This window comes from Chlamydotis macqueenii, chromosome 22 (genome assembly GCF_036417535.1).
Source record: "Chlamydotis macqueenii isolate bChlMac1 chromosome 22, bChlMac1.mat, whole genome shotgun sequence".
NCBI classification, from domain to species: domain Eukaryota; kingdom Metazoa; phylum Chordata; class Aves; order Otidiformes; family Otididae; genus Chlamydotis; species Chlamydotis macqueenii.
Window position 1 is genome coordinate 2536452 of NC_141577.1, and position 27348 is coordinate 2563799.

The 27348-nt window shown below is 68.3% G+C and overlaps 1 protein-coding gene across 2 annotated transcripts; it reads right to left on the reverse strand.

Moving 5' to 3' along the window:
- Positions 1-412: 412 nt before the first annotated feature.
- Positions 413-25945, reverse strand: DLGAP3 (DLG associated protein 3). 2 transcript variants are annotated; one of them, XM_086765094.1, is made up of 12 exons: positions 25833-25945; positions 10718-10801; positions 7356-8430; positions 6176-6381; positions 5636-5750; positions 5272-5506; positions 4412-4752; positions 4207-4292; positions 3122-3546; positions 2850-2941; positions 2537-2680; positions 413-2444 (listed from the first exon to the last, which is right to left on the reverse strand). In XM_086765094.1, the coding sequence occupies exons 3-12, from the start codon at positions 8370-8372 to the stop codon at positions 2226-2228; spliced, it is 2880 nt and encodes a 959-aa protein (XP_086621220.1). In that variant the 5' UTR covers positions 8373-8430; positions 10718-10801; positions 25833-25945; the 3' UTR covers positions 413-2225. The 2 variants fall into 2 exon arrangements, with proteins under 2 accessions (XP_086621220.1, XP_086621221.1); XM_086765095.1 differs by having other exon boundaries at positions 5636-5702; positions 25833-25938.
- Positions 25946-27348: the final 1403 nt, after the last annotated feature.

The following is a 27348-nucleotide window of genomic DNA, read 5'->3' on the forward strand; positions in this document are numbered from 1 at the left end:
GAGACCCACGGGAGGAGACCCCTGGGGAGAGCCAGGGGGAGAAACCCACGGGAGACTTGGGGGACAGAGCCACCTGGAGACACCCACGGGGACAGCCACGGGGAGAGACTCGTGGGGGAGAGACCCACAGGGAGACCCACGGGAGATCCGCCACGGGACCCACAGGAAAGAGCCATGGGGAAACCCACGGGGAGAGACCCACGGGGAGAGACCCACGGGGAGACCTGCAGACACCCCCCAGCTACCCCACAGGAAGACCTGCTCCCGCCCCAGCAAAATCCCCTCTCCCACCCCACGAGCACCCCTCCCACCCCACGGACCCCCTTCCCACCCCACGGACACGAAGGGGCAGCAGACGGGGGAAAGGCGAGCCCGATGCCGGCTGTGTTCCCACGGGGAGGTGGCCACTGGCCCAGAGTAACCAAAGTCGTCTTTATTAATTAATTGCGGCGGTTCATTACAATAAAAAGGGAGCCACGTGTCACGGTCACTGCACGGTGCTGGCCGGGGCGGGGGCCGGGGGGCCCTTCCCAGGCACATCCCTAAATCCGGGGTGCGGGGCGGGAGAGGGCTTTGGGTGGCTGAGCGGGCGCTGCCGTCCCGGAGGTGTTTAGCACCGACAGACCCCCGGGACGAGGGACCCCCGGCGAGGCGTCCCCCTGCTCGGCCCCGGCCCCCCTTGCTACGTGGGGGGCACGAGCTGGGTCCCCCCAGCTGCCTCCCATCCCGCCGGCCTGGGCGAGGCTTGGCCCTGGGTTTGGGAGCTGCCCGGCACCCACCGGCCCTGCCTGGGGGGGGTGGCTGGTGATGCTGCGTGGGGCTGCTGGCGTGGCGGGGTGGGGGACAGAGATGGGGTCCTACCCATTTCTGCCACCAAAAGGGACACTGTGGGGGGGACAGGATGCTCAGAGAGGGACCAGAGATGGGGACAGGGACGGGGCAGATGCAGCCCCCCACCCTGCCCTGCTGCTCTGCCCCAGAGGGGACTTTTGGGGACCCCCTGCCCTGCTCCCGGGTCTGTGCACAGCAGTGGGGGAGCTGGGAGCAGCAGCACCCCGGGGTGTCCCCTGGTCCCACGGGGCACCAGGCGCACGACAGCCCCATCCTGGGGTGTCCCATCCCCGCGGGGCACCGGGAGCTCGGGGACAAGGGGTGACGCCCCGGGGTGACCTCTAGCAGCTCTGCACCCAAGGGGCTGCTGCCGGCCAGGTCCACGCTTCCATCCCACGCGCCAGCACCGAGCCAGGCCTGGGGCAGAGCCGCCGCGGTCCTCGGCCCCGCGGGTGCAAACGGGCTGCGGGCAGGTCTCCCCGCCACTACCGCCTCGCTCGCACACCGGGGGAAGCGCATCCCACCGGCGTGAGGGGGTCTGTATCCCCCATCCCCGGGCAGCGCCACGCTGCAGAGGTGCTCCCAGGCTGGCAGGACGGTGGGACGGAAGGACAGACGGATGGGGAAGGAGGGCTGAGCGGGAACGGGAGAAGCGTGTTGCGATGCTCTGTGCGAGGGAAGCGGGACGGCTCGCCGTGACCGGGACGGGGGGATTTCTGCGGCTCTGGGCCGTCCCACCAGCCAGACCACAGCGCTGGTCACGTGTAGGTTCTGGTTTATTCCTCAGGTTATATTTATATATGTATAGAGGGGAAGGAGCCCCGGGTCCCCCCGCGGCACCCGAGCAGGAGGCAGGTGGGGGCAGCGCAGGGAGCCCCTTGGCCCCGCTGCATCCCAAAGCCTCGTGCCGGCAGGGCCGGGGAGCGGGGCTGGGGGGGGCTCTGGCCAGGCTGGGGTGAGGGGTCCCGTCCCCACCGCACGCGGGGGATTGCACTGAGTACAGAGAGGCGGGGGGCCTGCCTGCAGCCCCCTCCCCTCCAGCCCGGCGGGGCTGGGGGCTCAGGGTCACCTCTCTTTTGGGGGTGGGGGGGGTGTGCGGAAGGGCTGGGGGGTGGGAAGGGGACAGAGAGCGGGGACGCGGCCCCCGGGAGGGCGGAGGGAGGGAGAGCCCCGGACCCCGGGAGAGGCTGGCAGGGGCATGCGGGCGGGGGGCAATGGGACGGGGCAGAACCAGGCTTGCCGGTTCACTGGCCGTCGGATCCACGAAAGGTCTAAGATAGAAAAGAGAGAAGCTGTGAGCGGGGCCAAGAGCTGCCCCAGGGTGTCCCCGCAGCCCCCATCACAGTGAGCTACGGCCGTGCCGTCCAGTCCGGGTAGAAAAGCGGAGGCCGCGGTCACAGCCGGGTCTGCGCCTCGGGGATGTAGATCTCGATGCTGTCCGCGCTCTCGGTGGCCGAGCTCTGGCGGAAGGAGGCAGCTCGCTTAGCTGCCAGGAGCCGCTTGCGGGCCTCCTGCCGCTGCCGGTCCACCGAGTCCAGGGAACGCTCCTTCACCGGGTGCACCTTGGAGCGAGGCGGCTTCTTTGGTATCGGGGGAGGCACCTTCTTCTCCTCCTGCACAGTTAACGGGGGCTTCAGGGCGGGCACGGGGCCGGGACCTCCGGGGAACGGGCGTCCCAGTGGGCTTGGCACAGCCCTGCCCTTACCTTGGGCTCCACGATCTTCCACCCATTGGCCTTGAGCTGCTGGAGCTCCGCGAACTTCATGCTGACGTCCTCGATGGAGAGCTGCAGGAGGTCCCAAAAGCCGGCCAGGTCTTGGAAGGTGGGCACGGGGAACGCGTTGGGATCCTGCGGGGACAGAGTGTCGGCCACATGGACAGTGGATCTGCTGGCCATCCCACCCCGATGCTGCCGGGGGGGCTCTGTCCGACTCTCCCCAGTGGTGTTACCAAGTCCCTTTTCCATTGGGCACGGGTACGAGACCCCCCACCTGCCACGGCTGACCCCCAGCACTCACCATGTTCTGCTGGCAGAGGCGGTAAAACTGCTGCACCTTCTGGGACATGAGGAGCTGGGCGCTGCCCACCGCACTCCGGATCTTCTCCAGGACTGGCGAGGGGAGAGCAGACGGTCAGGTCTGAGTCCCAGAGGGTTTCCCCGCTGTTTCTTGCCCCAACCCAACCTCTTCAGCCTTGGCTCCAAGGTGGGAGCACCGCAGGACCACGGCTGTGTCCCCCAGCCCCGCGGCAGCCCCAGCCCCTCCCGACCCCGCAAATCCCCCCGACTCACTCTCCTCCGGCAGGTCGTAGTCCTCAGCCTCCCTCTCCATCTGCTGGCACCAGCCCTCCATCTTCTCCACCTCCGCCTGCAGCAGTTTGATGAACCATTCCCCATCGCGGTGGCAGGGAGAGGCACGGCCGGAGTCGGGGAGGCTGCGGGACCCCCGCTCCATCCAGGCATCCCGCCGGGGCACCTCCACCGTGTCGTACTGCAGCTGGTAGTCCTCCCGGTACGCCCACTGCCCCTGCGTGTGCACCGTCTTGTACACGGCGTACTGCCGGCCGGACTCGGGCTCCGAGGAGTGCCGCTGGAAGGGACGCCCGAACTGCAGGGCTTTGTCCTCGGTGGCCACGGCCAGGCCGGCGAAGCCCTCCAGCTCCAGGTCGGCCTGCACGCCCGCCGTCACGCTGTTGGAGCGCTTGAAGCGCGCTCGCCTGCGGAGAGGGAGAGCGCGTGGGGACCCTCGCCGCCAGCGAGCGCAGCCCCGCTGCGCCGTCCCCTCGCCGGGCAGGGGCAGGGTGAGGGGTGCCCGCAGGCGGGATGGGGCTGGGGATGCCGGTCTGGATCCCGGAGCATTCGGGGTCACAGGGACGGCCCTGAGCTGCTGCAACCCGCCAGTCCCTCATTCCCTCTGCTCTTTGCCCGTTTCCATGGTTACCGGCGCTGGACCAAGGATGGAGAGGAGCCTGCACCAGGGTTGTGTGGGCACCTTGCCAGAGATCCCCTCCCGTGGCCCGTGCAGGTGCCGGCACACGGCGCTCCCACCCCGGCCAAAACGTCAAGTTTAGCTGCAGAAAAGCCCAAAGGCTCCCGGGCCGGGTTCAAACCCCGGGGCTGAGCCCCAGCGAAGGAGAGCCGAGCACAGGGCAGGAGCAGGGGAGCCCCCTCCCCGGGCAGTCCGCTGCAGCAGCGAGGTGCGAGGGCAGGGGGAAGGCCAGATCCTGCCCCAGTGGGGGTGGTGCTGAGCTCTGGGAGCCTCAGCCGGAGGAGAGAGGGCAAAGATGCTGCGGGGCAGCTCAGGGAGCCCCAAGGGAACGCAATCCCCCTGCGCAGCGAGCGTGGCAGGTCTCAGCCCAGCCCATCCGCGCGGTTACCTTTTGTCCTCCTCCACCTGCACCCCGATGGAGTGGAACTCCCTCTGGCTCCGGCTCTCCGTATCCGAGTCGGAGATGGCTTCGACCTGCCGAGGGGCAGAGAGAAAGAGCACTGGAGGGCGGCCCGTGAGATGCGGCGCGGTGGCTCAGCATCGCCCGTGCCACTCGGGCCGGCTGGGAGCCCGCAGGGAGGAGCGAAGCCCACCTGGACGCCGATGGAGGGTCGCCACTTGCGCTGCCGAGCCAAGCTCCTCAGCTCCTCCCGGCCGGGAATGGCCTTGATGATGAGCGTGGAGGGCTTGGGAGCGGCGCGGGGCTGGACCGGAGGCAGGTCGAGGGCCACGGCCGACACCTTGGAGCTCTCCAGGCTCTCGGCCGAGTTGCAACGGGCCGCGGCGTCTTTGGACCAGGCGGGGCTGCGGGCGACCTCGCCGGGCAGGTAGCTCTCATGGGTGGACTCGGTGCTGCTCTGCGCCGTGACGGAGATGAGGGGTTTGGCTTTGGTTCCTGGAGGGATGGGAGGTGGAGCTTTTCTGTAACTGAAGGCTGTTGTGGGAGAGGCGCAGGATGAAAAGGCGCGTGAAAACACAGACACTTGCTCATTTCCCACCGCGAACGGGGGGGCCCCGGGGGAACGGGGGTTTGCACCTTGGCTGCCTGAGATCCAGGCTGGAGCTCAGAGGGGCTGTTTGGCCAGTTCATCCCCAGAAAGGGATTGGAAACCCCCCTAGACCCACGCGGGCCATGCTACTACAGCTCCCGGCAAGGGGCAGAGATGGGGAAATGAAGTAGGGGGAAAGAAGTGGAGGGAAGGAGAGAAGGGCAGAGGGGTGCTGGGGGCACAGGGCCACGAGCTGGATGCTCACACCTCGCGCCGGGGCTGAGCTGCGAGTGGGATGCTCGTGCCCTGAGCAGGATGCTCACACCCTGTGCCGGGGGCTGCACGGGGCCGGGGGCAGGAGCAGGGGCAGCAGCAGCCCTTGGCGGGCGCCTGGGCAAGCAGGCGGGGAGATGCGGGGGTCCCTTGCGCGACTGAGCCCCTACCACCCCCCCCCGGGGACTCACAGGTGCTGGGCTTCAGGATGCTGCTGGTGATGGGCGGCCCGGCGGGAGCCGACATGGAGAAGAGCGAGAGGCAGTCGTCGTCCTGGGAGCAGCCCGCCTGGATGGCCCGCAGGTAGCTGTGGCTCCGCATGCGGAAGCAGCCGGGCAGGTCCAGCGCCTCCACGGCCTGCGACTCCACCTCGCCGAACACCGACTCGCAGACGGCCTCGAACTGGTGGTTGAGCTCGTCGTTGATCTGGGGAGAGCGGCGGGTGAGGCTGAGGGCGGCCAGCCGGGGCCGAGCGGGGCAGGAGATGCTCAGAGGAGCGTCGGCCGCCCTCCCCGCCCCAACCTGCCCCGCGGCGCCCGTGACACGGGACCCTACCTGGCCGGTGGTGAAGGAGCGCCCGTAGCCCTGTCCCCGCGGGAGCATTCGCGGTGGCGTGCAGCAGCTGGGACAGTTACAGATATATGAATCAGAATAGTGCCTACTTGCAAACCTAATGAGAGACAGTGGGAACAGAAGGGATCGCACCAAAAGCAACACAGTCCAGCAGAGCATTCGGAAACGCAGCCGCCGGGATGCTCCCGCCGGCCCCCACTGCCTGCCCCGCTCATATCCGCCCAAAATTCCGTCCTGGGGGTACAGAGCCGTCCCGCAGCGGCGCAGGGCTGCCGGAGGGGCGCGGAGCGGGCTGGGGACGAGGAGCCAGGCTGTCACCCGCCAGGACGGGGTGACATCCCAGTCGCCTCCGTTTAAACGCGTCTTTCCTCCCCAGCCTTGGCTCACGGCCGCAGCAGCAGGTCCCGCCCCGAAGCTGAGTGCCGCCGCGTTCCCCCAGTGCCCTCCAAGGGCCGGGACGGCTCCCGGGGAGCCCCAGCCCACGGCCGCCCTGAGACGGGGCCGGGAGGCGACAGCCCTTACTTGGTCCTGGCCTGGTCGGCGCTGGAGGAGCGGCGGTAGCTGTCTCGCCGCGTGGCCGCCCTGGGCAATATTTTGGCGCTGGCGTCCGAGTCGGCGCTGTCCTCATCGCCCATGGCCTTGATGTAGCTGCCGCTGCGCATCCTCCGGCAAGGGATCTCCCCGTCCTTGCCCACCGCCGGGTACCCGCTCCACTCGTCCTGCGGCACCTGCGGCGGGAGGCAAGCGCGGGAGGACGCGGTGGCCGGGCTCCCACGGTCGGGACGCAGAGCCGAGCCCCGCGCCCGCCATGCAGCACGTGCCAGCCCGAGCCCAAACCCAGCGCGCGTGTGCCGCCATGGCCCCCTTGCCCTCCCCACGGCACCCCGAGGCTGCGGGGCAGACCCTGGGGGCTCTGACCCCCCCAGGAAAGCCCCTAAATCCAGGAGAGCTGACCTCTCCTAACAGCCACGGCTCCCCATGCCCCATGCGGGGCCATTCCCAAAACTCCCACCTCGCAGCCCCCCCAGCAGGCGCGGCTGGGCCAAATCCCACCCATGCCAGCGTGGCCGCCCGGCTGACGTAGCGGCTGCCGGTCCTACCACGCGGCGCTGACGCTGGCACCACGGGGTCCTTACCGGGCAGTGGGTGGTGGGACGGCATCCCCCGAGCCCCATGGGGAGGGTGGCGGGGCCGTCACCCTGCCCCAATGCCCCCGCTGCCAGTGGAGAGGGGCCCCGGCCGCCCCCCGCCCCCAGCCAGCGCGGCATTGCCACTCCCTGTCTCCTTCCCCCGGGAAAGGGAGAGAAGAGTTAATTAGTTTTTAATTGGAAGGGGGGTGACCTAGAAGGGAGCCTGGTGACGAGGCGGTGGCACCCAGCCAGGCGCAAGCGGGATAAAAGCCGCGAGGAGGGAGCGGGCGCGGGGCTGCCGGCAGCCCCGAGCCAACAGAGCCAGTCTGACCCCAAATCCAGCGGGCACGGGGCCGGAGGTGGCAGATGGGGCTTAGCAGTGCCCCCCTTAGACGGGGGATAACGGGGACCGGCGCGGGACCCCGGGGGACGGGGCGCAGGCGCTGAGGACGTGGAGCATCCCTGCACCGCCCCAGGCTGCCAGGACAGAGGGTCCCAGCCCCGGCTCACCCCGCGGCACCGCCGGCCGCGGTCCGCTGGGCGGCAGCCCCCTGCTCCGTCCGGTCCCTCACCTGCAGGTACTGGAACGCTCGGTCTTTGGCCTTTGCCTCCTGAAGCATCAAGGTCTTCTCGGTGCCGCCGGCGCTGGGGTAGGCTTCGCGGGCCTGGCTGACGGTCATGGTGTGCCAGGCGCTCCTCTTGAGCGTCTGGCCATCCAGAGACATGGACATGCCGGCGCAGGCCAGGCATTTTCCTTCCCTGCCGCCCTTTAGACTCTTCAAGGTCAAGTCTCTGAAGGCACTTTCGGGAGCGTCCACGCAGTACTGGGTGCCCTGGTCGGCGGCGTGCCGGCCGGACACCATGTAGCTGCTGTCGCTGTCCAGGTTGTCGTCGGAGCTCCACCAGCCCATCATCTTGGACCGGTGCCGGGAGTCCACCTTGCGGTCCTTGCTCTTGCTGCGCTTGCCGTGGCGGGACTGGTGGTGGTGATGGTGGTGGTGGTGGTGGTGGTGGTAGCCGTCCCCGCGGCCGTCCATCTTGGTGCCGTTATAGTCCCGCTTGGCCGGCGCCTCCAGGGAGTGGGACTTGGCGAAGAGCTTCTGGACGGAGTGGACGAGGTGGCGGATGCGGCTGGGGCTCTCGCTGCGGGGCTCGGCGCCGCCGGCCCGCGGGTACTGCAGCGTGTGGAAGCCGTCGTGGTGCAGCGGCAGCTGCTTCTCGAACTGGTCCAGCAGCGTGGGGGGCAGGCGGTTGATCTTGCTGGCGGGGTGGGCGGTCGCCATGCATTCGTCGCAGGAGTCGTAGGGCTGCTGCGCGTGGTGCATCCTCGGGAAGGTGCTGCTGGCGCTGGCGGAGGGCGGCTCGCTCAGGGGCCCGCCCGGGCACTCGCCGGCCGCGCCGGGGCTCCGCGCCGGGCAGTAGGGATGCTCCAGGGAACAAGGCTCGCTGGGGCTGAGGAGGTACGGCGGCTGGCACTCGGGGCCGTGCTGGACGTAGTCGGCGGGACGCTCGCAGTCCTCTCGGACGCAGCGGCAGCGGTGGCCGGAGGAGGGCTGTGCCTGGCTACGCTCCCCATGGTAGCCCTTCATGGCGTCAGCGCCCGCCCCGTAGCCTCGGCATCTTGCAGGGACATCCCTGCGGGCTCACCTGCGGGGACAGGGACAGGCACGGCGTCACGCTCCCCTCCGCGCCCCACCGCCAGCGAAACGTCGGGGCTGTCCCGCAGGAACTGACCCAGGGCGCTGGGAAGCTCCCAGGGCAGGATTCGGCCCCAGCTGAGCCCCTCACTCCGGGCTGGGGTGCCAGAAACCTGGCTCCCCGCGGGATGAAGGGGGCACGGCACCGGGGCCAGGCACCCGGGGTCATCCTGGCTTGGCTGCTCAGAGAGGGCAGTGCAGGGGTGGAACGGGAAGGAGAAAGCACCACCGGCAGCGATGCAGGCAGCGCTGGGCCCACAGACGGCGAGGGAGGACGTGCTGCCATCATCAGAAACTTGTTTTCTCCTCCGACACCAAATATTATGAAGTGTTTCTCCATTAGGAAAACGGTTCTGGCTGAGCTTTTCAGCCGTTGCGATTCACAGAGCCGCTAATGAGCTGCGGCGGGGCGCGGAGCGGGGATGCGCTCTGATGTCTTCATCCAGCCCCTCCTCTTCACGCAGCCCCGGCCGCTGCGCCCGACCGCGGATGGAGCCCCGCGACCTGCCGCCCCCCGGCCCCGCAGGGGTTTGTCTCCCTCAGGGTCCCTCAACGGCCCCACCTTTGGTATGACTGCAAACGAGGCAATTGCTTATTCTCCAGCGTAGCTTGGCTAATTAGCAGGCATCGTTAACGCTCCTGTTATCATATTTGGGCAGGGTGCTGTGGGCAGCCCGTCTCCCTGACCGGCTGCGGGGTGACCGTGGGACGGTCCCCGTGGCACACGGGGTCCATCAGACACGTGGGGATCGGAAACGAGGGATGCCGGGAGGCTGAGGACGCACGGGGGACGGAGGGGCCACGTGCTGGAGGAGCCCTGGGAGGGAAGAGGAGCCGGAGGTCCCCGAGGGGCGCGGGGGCGGGCGGCCACGCTGGCGTCGGCAGCGAGCGGCAGACGGGGCCGCGGCAGCGCCCGGGGAACGTGTCTGCCCTAATCAGCCTCCGCCGCCGCCTTCCTTCCCGGCTTCAAGGCTGGATGGCTCGATCCTGCGCCTCTGCCCCCGCCCTCGGAATCACGCTCCTGCTCTAACGAGGCTCCTTAATTGCTGCGTCTTCACCGACTGATGCTGCAGCCTGTTCCAAAAAGAAGCTGCTAGGAGGAGCAGGCACAGCGGTGTGGGAGGGGGCTGCCTCCCCTGCCCCGAGATCCGGCCGGTGATGGGCAGCAGGATGGACGGACGGACAGACGGGCTGCGGCCCTGCTCTGCCTGCGCGGGCTGAGCTATCATCACCTGCTCAGGGAGGGAAGCTCTCAGCCGATCCAAATATTGCCGCTGCGGCGGGAAGGAGTCAAAATAGCCGAGCAGCCCATCACCCCGAGCCCAGCGAGCTTTTGTGCTCAGCAGGCGCGGGAATTAAACAGAGCCGGGACCGGTCACCATGCCGGCGAGGCAATGCCGCAGCTCTCCTGCAGCCGCGGGGCAGCGGGACGGGGCAGAGGATGGGGACACGCCACAGTGACAGATGGGGACATGCCACGGTGACGGATGCTACGTCCCAGCCAGCACCCGCTCACCAAAGCCACACAAGTGCCTGCGCCCTGGCCAGGGTCCCCATCCCCATGTCCCAGTGGGGACGCAGAGGGCAGGACCCCCTCCTCAGCCCGGTCCAGGGCGGGCAGCGCGGGCAGGAGGCCGTGTGGCTCTTGGGCAGAGGGCCGCGGCCGAGAGCCGGAGCCGCATCCCGCTGAACCCTCGGGAAGGAGGGTTTGTGCGCCACCAAACCGCAGACTGAAAAATGGGGGAAAAACCCAGCCCGGCTGAATTTTGTGCCATTTAACACCAGGGTAATTGCCACCAGTGGGAACCTACCGCCCACACAATTATGTGCTAGGATAAACTAGAAGAGCGTAATTACCATTACAAATAACTCACTTCTTGCCTCTATTGCATCCAAAGCCTGGAGAAACTCCCACCGGCGATTCCCCCACCGCCACCTTCCCTCTGACGCCTGCTCCCGCCGCGCCTCGCCCCGCCGCGAGGGTCAGCGCAGGGAGGAGAGGGGCCCTCAGCCCCCGGCACTGCGGGTCACCCCGAAATCCAGCCTGCCCCCACTTAATTTCCCACAGGGGCACTTGGCAGAGGCAGCTCCGCTTCCCGGCAAACCGCCCCGGCGCAGGGCAAAGCTGGGCTTGCCAAGATTTGCAGGTCAAACCCCCAGAGCCAGGGCGGGCAGCCCCACGCTTGGGGGGTCCCGGCTCCCCACCCTTCCCACGCAGCCCCCGCCACGGCACTTACCGCCCGGCGCTCAGGGGGACGCTGTCCTCATGGCCCCGGCCGGCGGCGGCTCCTCCACGCTGGGTGTCCCGGGGGCAGCAGGCTCTGCGGGGAGCAACACGAAGGGGATGAAGCCCAGGGAGGAAGAGCAAGGGTGTTCTCCCCCAAAACCAGCCTGACCCCACTCCCTGGGTATTTGTTCAGCAGCCCAGCTTTCCCTCCTCCGCCCCATCGGCAGCGTTGCCAGCGCCAGCAGCGCCAGGGACGGCTCTGCGCGGCCGCGGACACGTGTTTCGCCCAGCTTAGCCCCAAAACCATCCCCAGCCCCATCCTCTTATGCAATTCCCTGCCAGCGGGCGCCGGAGCCGGCCCAGCGGCCGCCTTGCCGTTGACTTTGATTTGCTCCGGATCCGGCCATATGCTCCACAAAGCCACCCCGGCTTTCCGGCGCGAGCAAAGGGATTTTTTTTTTTTCCAGCCACCGGCCCGGCAGAGGCGCGAGCTCGGCCCGTTCTGCTTTGCAAATGAACGCGAGGTTTTGCCAGCGCGGGTCCTGCTGGGGATCTTTATGGCTGGGGATGAAAGCGGGAGAGAACAAACACGCCGCGTGAGCGCCTAGCGCCGCGCACAAGCTGGAGCCTGGCAAAAATAAAAAAATCAAGTGGTCTTCCCACTTAGGAGCTGAACAAATTTGTTCTATGGTCGTCGGAAGAAAATAAATATGGAATACCGCCAGGTCGCTTCCACCGCGCTTTTAATCTATTTACTTTTTCCCAACCTGTCGTAAGCGAGAGGGATTGTAGAAAGCAAACATTTTATTTTATTACTAATTGCTCTGTTATTTTATTAGGCTGTATTAGTAAAATTTACTCAGCTCGGGGAAAAAAAAAGGGACGGCTTAGTAAGCGATCGCCTAATTTAGTACGTAATTCTGCACTGAGTCATTATTTTCTTAAAAGTTGAATTAGCTGAAAGCAGCTCACCGACGGTTCATTAGTCGTGTCAGGCAGGGGAGAAAGCATCGTTAGAGAGGCCGGCCACGCCGGCAGGTAAGGGCTGGCCAGGGGAAGGGGATGCAAAAATGGCAGCAAAGGCGCTCAACGCAACCAGCAATGAAAGAAAAGCCAGCGGGCCGCAGGCGGGCGCTGCCTGGAGAGGGCTGCGAGGGGCAGGAGCCGCCCGGCAGCCACTGTAAATAAGGGATGAGGCGAGATTTTTAAAAAGTCATGAAGGACAAACACCAGCTGAAGAATTGCAAACGCGAGCGGAGCGAGGAGCGTTTACCCAGGCTGCTGGGAGAGCCCGGCACGGCCGGCCGGCACCCTGATGGAGCGGGGCTGGGAGTCCCGGCACCCCGACGCCAGGGGGGCATCTCCCCTGGCCCAGCCCTGCCCAACACGTCCCCCCTCGGTGAGCGCTTCCCAAGGACCAAACCCGTGGTGCCCCCCGGGGCTCCAGCCCAGCGCCGCCGCCCCGCTCCACACACCGGGAGGCTGAGGATAGGCCGTTCGACGCGAGGGGCAGGTTATTAAGCACATGATTAATTTTGGCAGCGGCCCCAGCTGCCTGACAGCTCCTTCTCCAGGGCTGGGGAGAGCGAGCGCGAGAGGTGCTGCCTCTGCTGATGCAGCGGTTGGTGGGATGAAAAATCCTGCAATGCAGCACTGCTTCTTAATGAGCCATTTGTCTTTGAGTCTTCTCGACTCATTACCATGCCGGCAGCGGGATGGGAGTTGCCCCAAGTCCCCATCTGAGCAATTACTCCTGGAGCAGAGCGAGGAAATACGGCCGCGACGCGCCCCAGCTGCCAGGGATCCCGGCACGGCCGCCAGCACCGGGACTCTCCGCCACAACGCAGGTGCCTCCGGCCGCCGCCGCCGCCGCGGGGGGAGCGGGACCCCCCGCCCTGCACAGCACGCGCAGCCCAGACACCCCGCTCCCTGGAGCCGGATCCCCCGGGGCAAGAGCCACGCTCCCATGCCGGGGCGCGCGAGGGAGCCGGAGCATCCCAGGGCAAAGCCAGCAGAGAAGGGAGCCTGGTGCTCCATCCCCGCAAAGCCCAAACCCGGATCTTGGCGGAAGAGCCGCGTCTTCCAAAGCCCCGTACAAGTGGGCAGCAGCTGGGGTCGGCAGCCAGAGTCGGCAAAGAATTTGGCTGAGAAGGAAAGAGGTGGCACAGGGGAGCGGCCATGCCAGCATCGCCAGGCAGGCGCGGACAGGGGCGAGCTGCCCCAAGGCACAGGCACCTCCGGCCCCCTGGACCCCGCTGCGACGCCCATCCTGCCCACGGGAGCCAGGACACGGCACAGGGGCAGCCGACTGCCGGAGCTGGGACCCCACAGCCAGAGCGGCAGGAGCGCAGCCGGCCAAGCCGGGAGACCACCCTGCAGGGACCCTCGGACCAGGCAGGGCCCTCGGGACCCCAGCCCACGCCAGCTGGTGCAGGGCTCATGGGTGCTGCACCACACCGATGAGCACCCATCACTGGTTATGCCCACGGACAGCTTCCCTCCCACGGACGCACTCAACATCTGCCCGCGCTGCCCGGGGCTGGCGGCAGCCAGTGTGCTCCCCCAGTGCCCCTCCCCGGTGCCCGGGGAGCCCAGCGGGACGCAGAGCCAACGCGACACCAGCGAGCCCGACGTTCACCCGCGGGATGACCAAGGGCATCCCCTCTACACCGCGCTCACCCTGGGGGCTCTGCCCACATCCCCACCGGGCACGTTGCTCCAGCGCCCAGCGGAGCCCAGGCGGGCGGTGGGCTCTGGGCACCCCCCGGGAGCTGGGCGTATCCCCGCCCAAGGACCTTCTCCAGGCACATGGAGCCATGGCAGCCGCCCCAGGCGCTGCCGGCTCTGCCAGGGCTGGCGGCAGTGCCGGACGAGCCCCGTTTCCCCACCAGACTGCTGTGCCATTTCTCCCTCCGCGCCCGCACGCTGCCCGCTCCGCTGGCAGGACGGGCCGTGCTGCCCGGGCTTCAAAAGCCACTTACGTCCCAGGCCACACGCTGCAATGGCTTAAGCCGGGGATCACTCCAAAGCTGCTTTGGTGGCACCGCGTTAGTGCCGAGCGCAGCAGCGGCGACGATCTCTGGCCGTTCCCTGCCCACCCCTGTGCAGGGTGGCCCCTCCATCCCCAGCTCCGCTCCTGCCAGATGCTCACCACACCAGGTGAGCATCTCAGCTGCCGCCGGCATTTCTCCGCGCCCCGCTTTTCCCGGCACGCGGCTCCAACCTCAGAGAACATCCATCCAACCGGTTCCTTTCGGAACACCATCCCGCGCCGTTGCCCTTCCCGCAGCGAGGCCACAGGGGCCAGGGCTCCCAGCAAGCAGGACCTGGGAATGGTGAGGACACAGAGCCCTTGGTCCCTGTGCCGGCAGGGATGCTCTGGGCCACCGGGCCCCGTTCCCAGGCTGCATCCCACGCCCGGGGTCCCCTGGGGCCAGGGCTGGGACGGGCGCAGCGAGCGCAGGACACGGCACAGCCCAGCTCGCCAGTGGAGGACCCAAACTGCCACTTTAATGGATGGGCTTAATTTGCAAAGCTGATGAAAACCTAAATATTTAAATACATAATTCCGCATGAGGCTCTTAGTGGGGGCCCGGTGCGGGGGCAGAGCAAGGGAGGGTACCCAGCTGGCGAGCTGGGGGCACAGCGGGGATGGGGGCCAGGCTGGTGGGATCACATCGGTCACCTGGGCACCGGCATCCCCGTCACGGGCAGCGTGGGGACGGCGCACGCCCTCACCTCCGTGGCGGGCAGCGCAGGCAGGGCGGGAGCCATGGGGTGCTCTGCCGTGGGCATCGGGGTGCTGCTTCGCCACCAGCCCCCGAAGCGTCCCATGGGGAGACACGGGGAACAGGGAACGCGGTCCAAGCCCGGGAGCTGCAAAGGGCGGCGGGACGGCCCCCGTGTGATTACACCACCGACAGTCCTGCTACCAGAGCTTAGAGATAAAAGAGATTTACAGGATTTACCAGCAATACAAATTGAATATTTAATTTTAGCTGCAGGGGAGGAGCGGGGGCTCGGCCCAGGGGCACGTGGAGGTGTGCGGGTGGTGGCCCAGGGCCGCCCAGCCCCCCGGGGAGGCATTTCCAGCTCTCAGGGCCAAACCGCTGCCAGGGCTGTCACCGGGGTCGGGCAGCCCCACACCGGTGGGACCGGGCACCCTCCGCCCAACCTGCCCCTAATCCCACCGGCCGCTCGCCGGCTGCCAACTGCGCGGCACGGCCTCTGCCGCCACGCCAGAGCTCCTGCGGGATCGTCCCTGGATGAGCCACGGCCACGGCCCCCGCGCCAGGGATGCTCCAGGGGGGACCAGGTTGGCTGCCCACCGGCTGCCCCAGCACCGGGGTCCCCACGGTGCCACGGTGCCAGGTGCCTGTCCTGCCTCGCGTGCAGCGCCGGCACGGGTGCCGCCACGGGGCGGGCTGGGGGAGGACGGCGGAAGATGAATGAGGGAGTCGAGAGGCTAATGGCATTGTCTGGAAAGTAGGTCGTGTGCTGAGCAAAAAGATATTTATATCAAAGCTCGTTCCCCCGCAGAAGCTCCCGAGCCGGGCGCGGGCAGCACCGTGAGCCCATGGCCGTGGCCCTGGCACCCCGCGCCCCCCCAGGACCCCCTGCCCAGCCCCACACCCAGCTCTGCCATCCCGGGTACCCGCGCCCCGCCGGCCCCACGGCTGCCCCGCTCGTGGGGCGGCAATGCCAGAGGTGAAGTTATCCCGAGGGAGCGGGAGCCGCGGCAGCCCGCAGCCTTTTGCTGACCTGGCTGCGGGCGCCAGGTGACGAACGGCACCGGGTTATTTTTATTTTAACGTAACCTTTGCCAAGGTGTAATATTCCTGCGGATGCTCCGTGGACTGGCACAGCCACAGCAGGTCCCATTCCGTCTGCGGCACCGTGGCCCCTCTCCCCGCACCCAGCCCTGGCACCGGCCCCTGCCACGCTCCTCACAGCCTGCATCACCCCTGTCCTGAGCTTCAGCCAGGCCTCAGCCTTGGCACAAGCCTCAGCCCTGCTGAGGGTGGAGCAGTGCTGCAGGCGCCCTCCCTCACACCTCCGACCTTCCCAAAAAAAGCCGAGAAATCGTCCCAGCGAACCCCAGATGGAGCTCTCCTGTCCCTGCCCCTGTTCAGAGCCCCATCCCGCACCTGGGCAGCCTTGGATCCGGCCTGGGAGCAGGTTCATTTCCCGTAATAGCTGCGTCGGCTGAATTTACAGCCTCGCTCCGAGTTATTAATAATAATGGCCTCGCTCTTAAGTAGGGCTTTTCATCTGCCTCAGAGCCCTTTCCAGAGGACGTCTGCGGCATTATCACCATCTTATTCTCGTTTCAGTGGGCAGGAGAGTGAGACGGAGAAGGGACGGCCGTGCCCGCCACCGGGCAGCCGAGACGGGGCACGAAGCGCACGGCCCCACGGGAAACGCGGCCACCAAAACCCCCGTGGAGGCCGGAATGCCCTGGCCCGGTGGGAGGCAGCCACCGCGCTCCGGCTGGTGCCAGCCGCGCTGTGGTGATTTACGCCGGCGGTGAGCCCGGGCCCCGCCGCGCGGATAAATCCACTTCAGGCAGCAATAAACCGGCGTCACCGCATCGGTAATCCGCAGCGCTCCCGCCGTGGTGACAAATTGAGGGGCAAGGCGCTACCACCACCGCTCACGCGCTTGTGCCGATAAATCCCAGCCCTGCGTCAGCCGGGGCGCGGGGAGGTTTTCCGGGATGGAAATCCCCGGCAGAGCCGCGGCCGGAGGGGTGGGTGCCATCGGGCACCCATGGGAGATGCCAACAAGGGAGACCCGGGCAGCGGGCACCAACCTGGGGGCGGTCCCGGCACACGGGACCCGCCGCAGCCACACGGGACCAGGGACGTCCCCGAATCGCCATCCCTCAACGCCCACCCGCCCCGGGCAGCGCCGACGTCTCCCAGCCGCGCGCCGCAGCGGGGCTCTACGGGCAGATTTATTTCCCGGTAAAAGCGCTTTGATCCCAAGTTATTTTCTGTTTACTAGCAACAAGGCATTGTAAATACATCTTTGCCGATAATTATAGAGTCTGGGCGCACACCTTAATCTCCATAAAATATCAGATGCTACAATTTGCCTGATTTAATGAGATTGGAGGCTGATAAGCCGCTGAGGTAAGCTGTAAACTGGGGAGGGAGGAGGGAAATGATTGCAAATGCGCTAAACCGCCTTCGTCCTCCTCCTCCTCCTCCTGCCGCTGCCACGTGCTCAGCCCGGGCGCGCGTGCCCGGCCCCGCAGCCCCCTGCCCAGCTCCCGGGGTGGGCCTGGGCTGCGCCGCAGCGGCTTCACGCAGGGATGGGCATTTAGGGCAAACAGAGCTTTTTATACCGTTTACCTCATTAAAACTCCAAGAGCTGCCAGCAGCACCGAGGTCTCGCCGAGCCGCCCGCGAGGCTGCGGCCGGGGGCTCCGCCGCCGCACGCTCCGCGCCCCGTGGGCCCCGTGCCGTGCCACGCCGGGGAGGGCTGGCAACACGGCCCCGCCGCCCCGGTGCCAGGCTGGGGTGCGGGCGGGTACTTGTGCCCACGTGCACGCTCGCGCGCCCGCAGCACGCACGGCTGCGTGCCAGGGGAGGTGCAAGGGCAGGGTCCCGAGGGGCATGCACCCTGACACACGCGCTGCGCAGGGATGCACACGTGTGCATGCGTGTGCAGCCCTGCCTGGTGCCGCTGGCCACGCCAAGGATACGCAGGGGCTGGGGGGTCCGTGCCAGAGGGGGCAGGGAGGGGGTCTGGCCCACGGGGAGCTGCACACCCAATGCCACCCGCCTGCGTGTGACAGCCAGGCCCTCGCCATATCCCTGCTCGGACACGGGGGTCTGTGGGTCCCAGGTGTCCAAGGCGGGGGTCCGGACCCCGCGGTGATGGGAAGCAGGAGGCTCCTCCCGGTGACGAGCATCACCGTTTCCACAGCAACCTCGAAGGCCTACAGCTGCCGCCTCGCTAACGAACCTGCGCTGGTGGCATTCCCGGGGGACACCGAGCCCCGTCCCCCTGCCCGTCACTCCGGCCTTGGGCCACAGCACCCTCTCCCCCAACTCGCCAGCCCCCAGCCCATCTCCCCTGGCTGGTGCCTGGGCTCACCCACAGCCCCCCCCTCCCTGCCCCGAGACCCCCAAAAGACACAGAGCCCTGGCACCAAGCGGGACGGGCACCCCCAAAGCACCCTGCTCCGGTGGGTGCGAGGAGCCGGCGCTGACCTACAAATGTCAGGCTGACGGGTTAATTAACTTCCCTCTTCCTCGGGCCGTTATCAGATGCAATAAGACGTCACCTGAGACTGTTAATTGGGCTAATTATTCCAGTTTCAGATTTTAAATAATTAGTTACTGTTGTCTCCAGCATCACTTCCACAATCTTCTAAAAAGGTCAGGCGGTTGCTGGCAGAGGGGCTGCGGCAGGCGCACCGAGCCCCCCGTGCCGGCTAGGGACACTGGGGACAGCAGGGTCCATGCCAGCGCCACGACGGGAACCCACTCGTGCTGGCACTGGAGCTGGCAGGAGTGGGACGCCCCCTGCCTCAATGGCAACGGAAGGAATTCGGGAGAGAGAAGGGGAGATGAAAGCAGAGGGTGAAGGATGGGGGGCCAGGAGGAGCCCCCTCCTCCCTCCACCGAAATGGTGAAACCTGCTTCAGGCCGAGCTCCCCCCGCCAGACCCAGCCATAGCAAACCCCCCCTGCAGCACCCGCGTCCCCCTGGGTACCAAATTCCTCCTGTCTGAGGTCAGACTCCCCAAGGGGAAAATCTCAGCCCAGCGTTTTCAGCGACCGCGACGGCCCCGCAGGGTTTGCCAGCTCTTCGGCACGGTGACACGCACCGTTCCACAGGACGCTGGGCCAGAGCACAGGCACACGGGCAGCACTCGCCCTGCAAAGGGTTGTGGTGGCCAAAGCGATACCTGGTGGCCACAGGCTCCCCGCAGGGAGGACCCCTCACCCCATCCCGGGCATCGGCAGAGGTGAGTGCCCGCCCGAGTGGGCAGAGGGGTGAGGCAAGCCCCCAGCCTCATCCTCCCAAGGAACGCCATGCTTTCTCACAGCCTCATCCCCTGCTATTAATAGCCGTCACTAGCCTCCTCGGGAGCCATTTGCATATTTGATTGCAGCTCCGGGGTGGGGCAGGGCCCTTCAATCAGCCGCTCCCGCAGCCTCATTTGCATGGTTTGACATTTGGTGCTGGGAGCACTCACACCCACACCGTGGTGGGGGACACGGCTCAGGGGCGCGGAGGTGGGCGCAGTGTCCCTGGCCCCGGGCACGCCGCATCGGCCACCCTGCGCCCACCCGGGTGGCCCGAACGGAGCCGGCAGCACCTCTCCGGTACGCGCCCAGCCCGGCGAGGAGTGATGGAGCCTTGGTGGCCCATGTCCCCAAGCGCCCTGCTCTGCCCTGCCTGGTTCTCCAGCCCGATTCGCGGCGCCCGTCCCCACCCAACCTGCGCAGCGGGGCCAGCAGCAGTGCCCGGCGGCGGGCAGGCAGGGCGTGGGGTGACGGGCACGGCCGTGGGCTGGTTGCCCGTCCCGCCGGCCCTGTCTGGAGCTGCTGCACATCAAAGGCCAGGGGCAGGGCGGGACGTCCCCAAGGGAGCGGGGGGACTCTGAACCCCACTGTGCCCATCGGCACCCCCGGAATGCACCGTGGGGTCGGGACACGCTGCCGGTTCGGCCACGCAGCGTGGGGCCCGGTGGGCGGCGGCGGGGTGATCAGCACCGCGGACAGCGCCCGCCCGCCTCCACCTCGGCCGCCACTGCCACGGTCACCGCCATGGCCACCATGGCCACCATGGCCACTGCTGTCATGGCCAGCAGGGCCACCTCAGCCACCATGGCCACTATGGCCACCATGGCCACCATCATGGCCACCATAGCCACTATAGCCACCGCTGCCATAGTCAGCAGAGCCACTATGGCCACTACAGCTACCACTGCCACAGCCACCATCGGCACCACAGACAGCATGGCCACTACCATGGCCACCACGGCCGCCACTGCCACTGCCTTGGCCACTATGGCCCCTGCTGCCACAGCCACCATGGTGACCATCATCACCGCACTGCCTGGCAGCACGCGTCACAGACAGCCGCCCCAGGGCCCCGCCGCCAGCCCCTCTGGCAGCCCCGGGCCAGGGAGGTGCCAGGCGGCAGCAGGAGGAGCCGGGCGGCTCCAGGGCTCCAGGCAGACACGGCCAGGAGCTGTGTCCCAGGACGCCCTCGCTTCCCCTGCGGCTCTTGGCATCACTTGGCAGGAAAAATCAAGCCAGGGTGAGGCGTGGGATCGAGCCTGAGGATGACGGGGATCGGGAGAGGCCTCTGCTACATCCCTCCCTCCTGCCTCAGTTTCCCCTCCAAGGAAACACACCTCAGAATACAGGTCTGTCTCATGGAGAGGCGAGGTGGTGGGGGAAAAGCACAGAGAGGCACAGAGGGACCAGACTGCCACCGTGACTGTGCCGAGAAGCGAACCGAGGACAGGCAGGGCTCGAGGCACAGATGTCGGCACCGGCTGTGCCGCTCCCTGGCAGCGGGGCCGTCTGGCAGGCAGGCAGACCCGGGGCTCCCCGGCTCCATCCACAGGGTCCCTGCCCCGCTCCCCATGGTGCCGGGACACGCTGGGCCCGGCCGCCCTGGGACTCCGCTCCCTGCTCCGCTTTCGGGAACGCAGCCGGCAAACGAACACCCACCCCACGGGGGGCTTGGGCAAGGCCACCACGTCCCCCCAGCTCTGAGCTCACAGCAAAGCTTCCCCCGCATTCACCTCGCTCCCTCCTCACCCCGCAGCCCCCAGCCCCAGCACACCCCCCCCGACGCGCGCAGCCCCCAGCCCCAGCACACCCCCCCGCGACGCGCGCAGCCCCCAGCCCAGCGCAGGGCTGCAGGGAACGGGAGAAGAGGCCTCTGGGCTGGGAGCTCGCCATCCCGGCCCCGCAAGCTTCAAGGCTGTGCCGGGGCTTGTCCGGGCGAGGGCTGGCCGGGAGCCGCACGCCGCTCGCCCAAACGAAGGGGCGGCTGCTAGGGAGGAGGACGCGGCCAGGAAAGGGTTAGGAGCAGCTCTGCGGGGGTGGGGGCTGCATGGGGGGCTTCCGCCCCGCCCGGCCTATGGGTCTCAGCTCCGCACCCCCCGCCCAATGCATCCGCGCTGGGCAAAACGCGGGGGTCTCCGGGGAGAGGGGCTCTGCGAGGCACGGTCCCCCCCGCACGGAGCCAGGCCCGCTCCCCCCCGCCCGGCAGCCCCCCACTCACCCTCTCGCTGCCGCTAAGCCCCGAGGTTGCCCATCTGGGCTCGGCAGAAGCCGGAGGACGGAAGCGGCGCGGCGGCTGGATTCGCTCTCTTCCTGTGAAATCCCTGCGGGCTGCCCATGCCGCGGCCAGGCCACGCAAACCGCGGCCACCGGCGGGGTCACGGCCACCCACGGCAGCGCGGCGATGGCCACGCTCCCGGGCGCCTGGGCCGACACCGGCACCTTCCAGCTGGCGCGAGAGGCGATGGCGGAGCCGGCTCGGGACACACCCACGCACGCTCCCCGACGCGCTCCGGCCACCCCCGCGCACAGCCACGCACCCCCGGGAAAGGGCTGCCCACGCCAGCAGCGCCCGCACGCCCACGCACCGCCCGGCCGCATCGCCGCGCACGGATGGACGGACACAACGCGCAGCCCCGCACGCCCGGACGGACACAGAGCCCCGCACGCCCGGACGGACACACGGCCCCGCACGCCCGGACGGACACAGAGCCCCGCACGCCCGGACGGACACACGGCCCCGCACGCCCGGACGGACACAGAGCCCCGCACGCCCGGACGGACACGCAGCCGCTCCGCACCACTGCATCCCTGTGCACCTGGATGGCCCCGCGCGCCTCACTGCTCCGGCACCACTGCAGCGCTGTGCACTCCGCACCCCCCCTGCTCCCACCCACAGCATCCCCACGCCCCCCCCCCCGCCCACCCACGCACTCCTCTGTACCCCGTAGGCACCCACGCAGCCCTCGCCCCCAGCAGCCCCCCACACACCCACAGCTCTGACACTCACTGGCACCCAAAACGGCTCCCCCGGAGCGGGGCTGTCCCCACTCCCCCCACCCAGAGAGGGCCCGGGGGAGCCCGGAGCACGTCGTGACACGAAACACCAAGTCCGTCCCTCGCCTCGGCTGCACCGATGGCACCAACAGCACCGACCTGGGGTGCATCAACCACCATGGGGTCTCACCCCAACCCGCCGGCTGGGGACCCCAACCCAGCCGAGCTGCACCACCATGGCAGGGACAGCCACATCCAAGACATGTAGCCTACCCCCAGTAATAACCAGTTCACCATTGCCAAACCGAGGGGCCCGCGGTCCCCAGTCCCGCCACAGCCCCTCCAGCCCCCTGGGGAGATGGGGGCTTGCCCCGGGCTGAGGCTGCAGCAGCAGGGCTGGGACACCAGCAGGTCCCCTGCCAGGCGTCGCACTGGGATTCGGTACCTTCAGCTTCCGCACTCCTCTCGCTCCGAAGCGACACCCCCACACACCCACGGACAGGCTGTTCCTCCGCTCTGCCCACCAAAAACTTCAGCTAATTCCCAGCCCAGACGGCTCCCGGCTCTGCTGGGGGAGAGGGCCAGGCAGGCGGTGAGGCTCCTGCCGCTGCCCGAAGCTGCCGGTGTGAGGCCAGCCAGACCCTCCGTGCAACGCCGAGCGCTGGCAACCACCCCGCAAACATCTGCTCTTCCAACGGCATCGTGATTCACAGGCTATTAATTGGGGCTTGGCAACGCTGGAAAGTGTTTGCATCCCCTGGCTTCGCTCAGAGCCACAACGGGCTGCCGACGAGTCCGGGTGCTGGGGAAGGAGCCAAACCCAGCAACGCACCGGCCGCAGCGAAGCCGTGCCAGATCGGGCACCTGGGGACCAACACAGACCGAGCCCCAGGAAAACAGCAGCAACCACGCTCGGTGCTTGCCGACCTGGGTGCCGGTGGGGAGGCCGCCTGCTTCGGCTCCCGCGTGGCCACACGCAGCCAGGGTCTGCGGGTGCTGGCGATGCTCTCGAACATGCCCAGCTCCCAACTGCACCGTGTTTCTGTAGGGTCCCCCGGCTGCCTCTGTGCTCAGCGCTGAGCCGCTCGCTCCCCGGGGCGCCGGCATCACCTGGCGCCGCGGCTTCGAGGGGAACTGCAGAGCAGCACCCTGCTCGGGCAGCACCAGACAAAGGCTGCGAGAAGCCTCCTCCGAGGAGAGAAATCGGAATTCAGCAGCTGATTAGAAACCATGTCATGGCTCCTTCCCGCTCCAGCATTTGGGGGGGAGTGAGCCGGGGCGGGGGGGACGTGGAAAACCTAACGAGGACCGAGGTTGTGGAGGCGCTGGCACGAGAGCTGCAGGAGCACAGCCGCTCGAGGGAGGGGGACACCGGGCGCCCACAGCCCCCCCAGCCCCACTGAAACTGGGAAAGTACAAATTAATTCTCCTTTATCTGGCAGGCACTGGCTCTGCTGCCACGTGCGGCTGTCGCGGCTCAGCTCGCGTGCCCGTGGCGGCCATGCCCCCTCCGTCCCCCCGCGGCCAACGCCATACAGCCCCGGGGTGCTGGGCAGAGCAGGGGGAGCAGAAGGGGCTCCATCTTGCTGGGCAAGTGTGGGTGCTGTGCTCGGAGGCTGGCCCCCTCCTCCATCCCAGGGTGCTGCTGCTCGCTGCAGGACCTGGCATTACGAGGCCACCAAGACGGCCACCATCCCAAGGCCATGGAGCATTTGGGCAGCGCAGGCTTCACCCCCAGCTCTTGGGGATTGCGGGGCCCCGAGGCCACGCTGAAGGGCGCTGCTCGGGCTTGTCAACACCGGGCACCGCTCTGCACGTCCCCGTCCCGGCTCTGGTGGCACCCGCCATGCCCCATGCCACCTGCACCGTGGGGATGTCCTCCCTCCAGCCACCTTCAGCCACCCCGTCACCGGGACGTCCCGCAAGACACAGCCACCCGCGCGCCCCTGGCCCTCGGCCCTCCCCGCGCGTCCCCCGGCAGCCGGCACGTCTCGCCTGCTATTCTTAGCTCTCCGGCGCTGCGCTCTCCCGGCAGTGGCACTGTATATTACTATTATCGCTGGCTGCCAACATCTTGGAGCAGGCAGCCAGGATCGTGGTGGGGCTTCCACACCCCTGGTGACCCGTCATTCGGTCCCTGCCGGGCTCTGGTCTTCAACAGGCTATTTTGGGAAATCCGATTTGATGGGCAGAAGGAGCGCAAGCCACGCGTTCACCTCCTGAGCTGCATCCAGGCTCCTCCCGCTGCTGCTCAGATCCAGATTTTAGCTTCGCCCATGATGGCAATAAGGGCCAAGAGGCACCTTTGGCTCCCGGTCCCGGTTTCTGGCTGGGTGGCATCCAGGGTTTTGGACACCAGCGTCTGCAAAACCTGGATCCGGAAGCCCCAGCCCCAGCAGCACCACCTGGGCACGAGACCCCAGCACGGGGCCAGATCTTGCCCTCACGGCTGGGCAGACCCGTGGAGATCCACGCACCCGCGCAGCCACCAGCCTCGGGGCTCCTGCATGGGCTCCGCATCCTGCGGGTCCGCACCCCGAGCTCACCATGGGGAGGCTGAAGGCAAGGACCCCCAGGCACCCCCAGTCTGGGCTCCCCAGCGCCCTCCGCTCCCTCCCTGTGCCTTGCCGGCATCCGGCGGGAGGGCTGGATGCTGCCCCCCCCAGCCTGCGCCACCATCTCCAGCCCGCACGGCGCAAGCCCCAGCACTCGGGAGGGAGATTTGGGCACCGAGGGCTTGGGACCTGCTCACCCAGGCTGGATGGGGACGCCACGCTTGTGTCACCCTGCTCCCCTGCAGCGGGGATGCCCGGAGCTGGTCCTGGTGCCCGGGCTCGCTGGAGTAACGGCGCCCGCGGCTGCCCCAAACGTGGCTCCCGCCTGCATCGCCCCGTGCAGCCAGAAGGCCCCCTCCAGCTCTGACGTTCCATGGTCACTTTGATGCCTATTTTTTCCCTCTCGGCCCTGTCGGTGCTGGAATAACGCCTGCAAAGGGCCGACATGCCTCCTTCCAGCCTCCCGAGCGTGGCCCTGCCCGTCTCCCGCCGGCCATCCCCCGGCTCCGTCCCCCAGCAGACGGGGTCCTTGAGGGCTGGGAGCTGCGGCCGCGTGCTGGGAGCACGGAGGCGAGGAACCAAAATAGATGGGAAATGACATCCATTTCCTAAAGGAGAGAATCTGCGCTGCCGCCCCGATTGACAGCGCGGAAGGCTGCCTGCTCCCAGCCCCAACTCCCGCGGGAGCAACCAGCACTCAACGGCCCGGCTCTGTCCCCTCCAGCCTGCTCGGGGCTTTGTGCCCGGCCCGAGGAGCAGGCAGGGACCTGCCGCGAGCGGTGTGGCCCTGCATCCCGCGAGGATGTGCGTGGATGGATGTCCCGGGATGGAGAGAGATGTCCCGGCACCGACTTCCTGCACGGGTTTGGGGCGGGCTGGAGGGACCAGACCAACTGCCCCAATTAAACCCAGCGTCCAGGGGGCAGAAGGTGATGGGAAGAGAGAGACACCCGGGCCCAGGCCCCCCAAAAAGCGCTCATTGCTTGCCAGGCCGGGTTGTACCCCGGGGCCCGGGCACACGGTGAGAGTCCCCGCTCGGTTTGTGCTCTGTGCCAGCCCCCAGCACCCCATGGGCTGGGACACGGCACCCGCACCCAGCGCCGACCCTCGCAGGGTGACCGGGGGGAGCCGATCGGGCCGGGGAGGGGGCCCGGGCCTGCCCAGGCCTTGGCCCGAGCCCTCTGGAGCGGGGATGGCTGCTGTCACCTGCCGGGGGGGCTGGGGACAGCCCCCTCCCCAACGCCTCCCGCACCGGGAGATGGGGATGCCCGCATCCTTCCTCCAGCACCGGCCGTGCCGCTGAGACACCCCCAGCCATCTTGCCCCCCCTCCCCGGCTCCCCCTCAGCACCACCCCTTCCACGGGTGACACATCCCCTCCTGCCGGGGCCCCGTCGGGGACAGCCCCCCCCCCCACCGCACCGGATCCCCCCGAGATCGTCGTCCCCCCCCCCCGCCTATGCCCCGCGGCGGCACCGGCCCCGGGAGGCAGCACCGCCACCCCGACCCCCGCGCCCACCCCCGCGCCGCTCTTACCCCGCTCCCGCCGCCTACATCGTCCCCCGGCCGCGGCCGGGCGCCCCCCCGACGGCCCGGTACCGCAGCCGCTCCCCTGGGTTCCCTCGGTGCCGGCGCGGCCCGGGCCGGCGCCCCGCGCGTGGGAGGGTGGCGGGCGGCACCATGCGAGTGGCGGCGGCCCCGCAGTGCAGCGCGGGTGGGCGCGGGTGGGCGCGGAGCGGGGCCGCCGCCGCGGCGCAGCCAAGACCCGGCGGTGGATTTTCCCCGGGAGTCAGAGCGGGCGGGCGGCGGCGCAAGATGGCTCCGGTGCGGCTCTGCCGCCGCCTCCCGGCGCCCCGGGACCCCCGAGCACGCGTGGGGGGGGGGGGAGCCACGCGTGTGGGGGCGGCTGTGCCTCGCTGACAGCGGGATGGGTGGTACCCAGGCGTGGGCGCCCTCCTGGGGCACCCCGGGGGGCCGTGGGGGCACCCTGGCACCCCTAACTCACCCCTGCCTGCCCCGGGAGGGGGGCCACCGCCCCGGGGACACGACCAAGCCCCTCGCACTGCGCCGTGTAATTCACTAATAACAACAATTACGGCACGCGGGGGTTCAGAGGCGCAGCGGAACAATAACCCGGTTTAACGCCTCGCTGCGCGCGGCAGCTGCAGCCACACCGCGCCACGTGCCCGGCCCTGGCGTCGTGCTGGCCCCCCCAAGCCGCCCGCCACGCCGCGTGGGAGCCCGGGCCCACAGCACGCGGGGACCCGGCGGGACACACCTGGAGCGGGGGTTTCAGCAGCCGCATCCCGGCGTTTTGTGTCCACGTCCCAGCGCTGGGACTGGCTGTGTCACCGGCCATGCCGGTGGTCACGCCATCGGTCTCCCAACGGGACGGCCAGGGCTGGAGGACACGAGCGTCCCCCCCAGGGTGGCACGGGGCGGCGTGGGGCAGCGCGCTGCGGGGAGAGCGAGGCCACATCCAGGCCGCACCCCCAGCGCGACAGCTCGGCAAAGCCAACCCCATCTCCAGATGGCCCGCGTCACCCATCACCTCCCCCGGGACACCCCGCCCGAGCTGGGGCTGGCATCCGGCGAGCCCCCCAAATGTCCTGCTGCCCCCGGGGGGTGAGCCCCCACCCTCACCCCGCCCCGCATTGCTGCCAGCGCGGCTGCTGCTGCTGCACGTGGGGAGCGGAGCTCAGCCCACCTCCCTGCGCAGTTATGTAAAAGGATTAAAATTTCATAGGAACTTCAAAAGGGGAGCAGCGGGGCGGTGGTCGAGGACGGCTGGGCCAGGGCCGGGCGCGGAGCGGAGGCACCGCTGGACGACGGGCATTGCTGCACGGAGCCGGAGCAAGGTACCCAGCGGGCAGCCGGCATCCTGTGAGCTCACACCACACCAGTTGTGCCACGAACGGCGCACAATTCCCATGGCACGTGGAGACCCCGTCCCCCCGGGGCCTGGCCCCGCACCTTGGCCGCCCTGCCGGCAGCCGAGCAGCCTTTCGTAACCCATCACCCGCGGGCACGGCGTCACCCCGCCGTCCCGCTG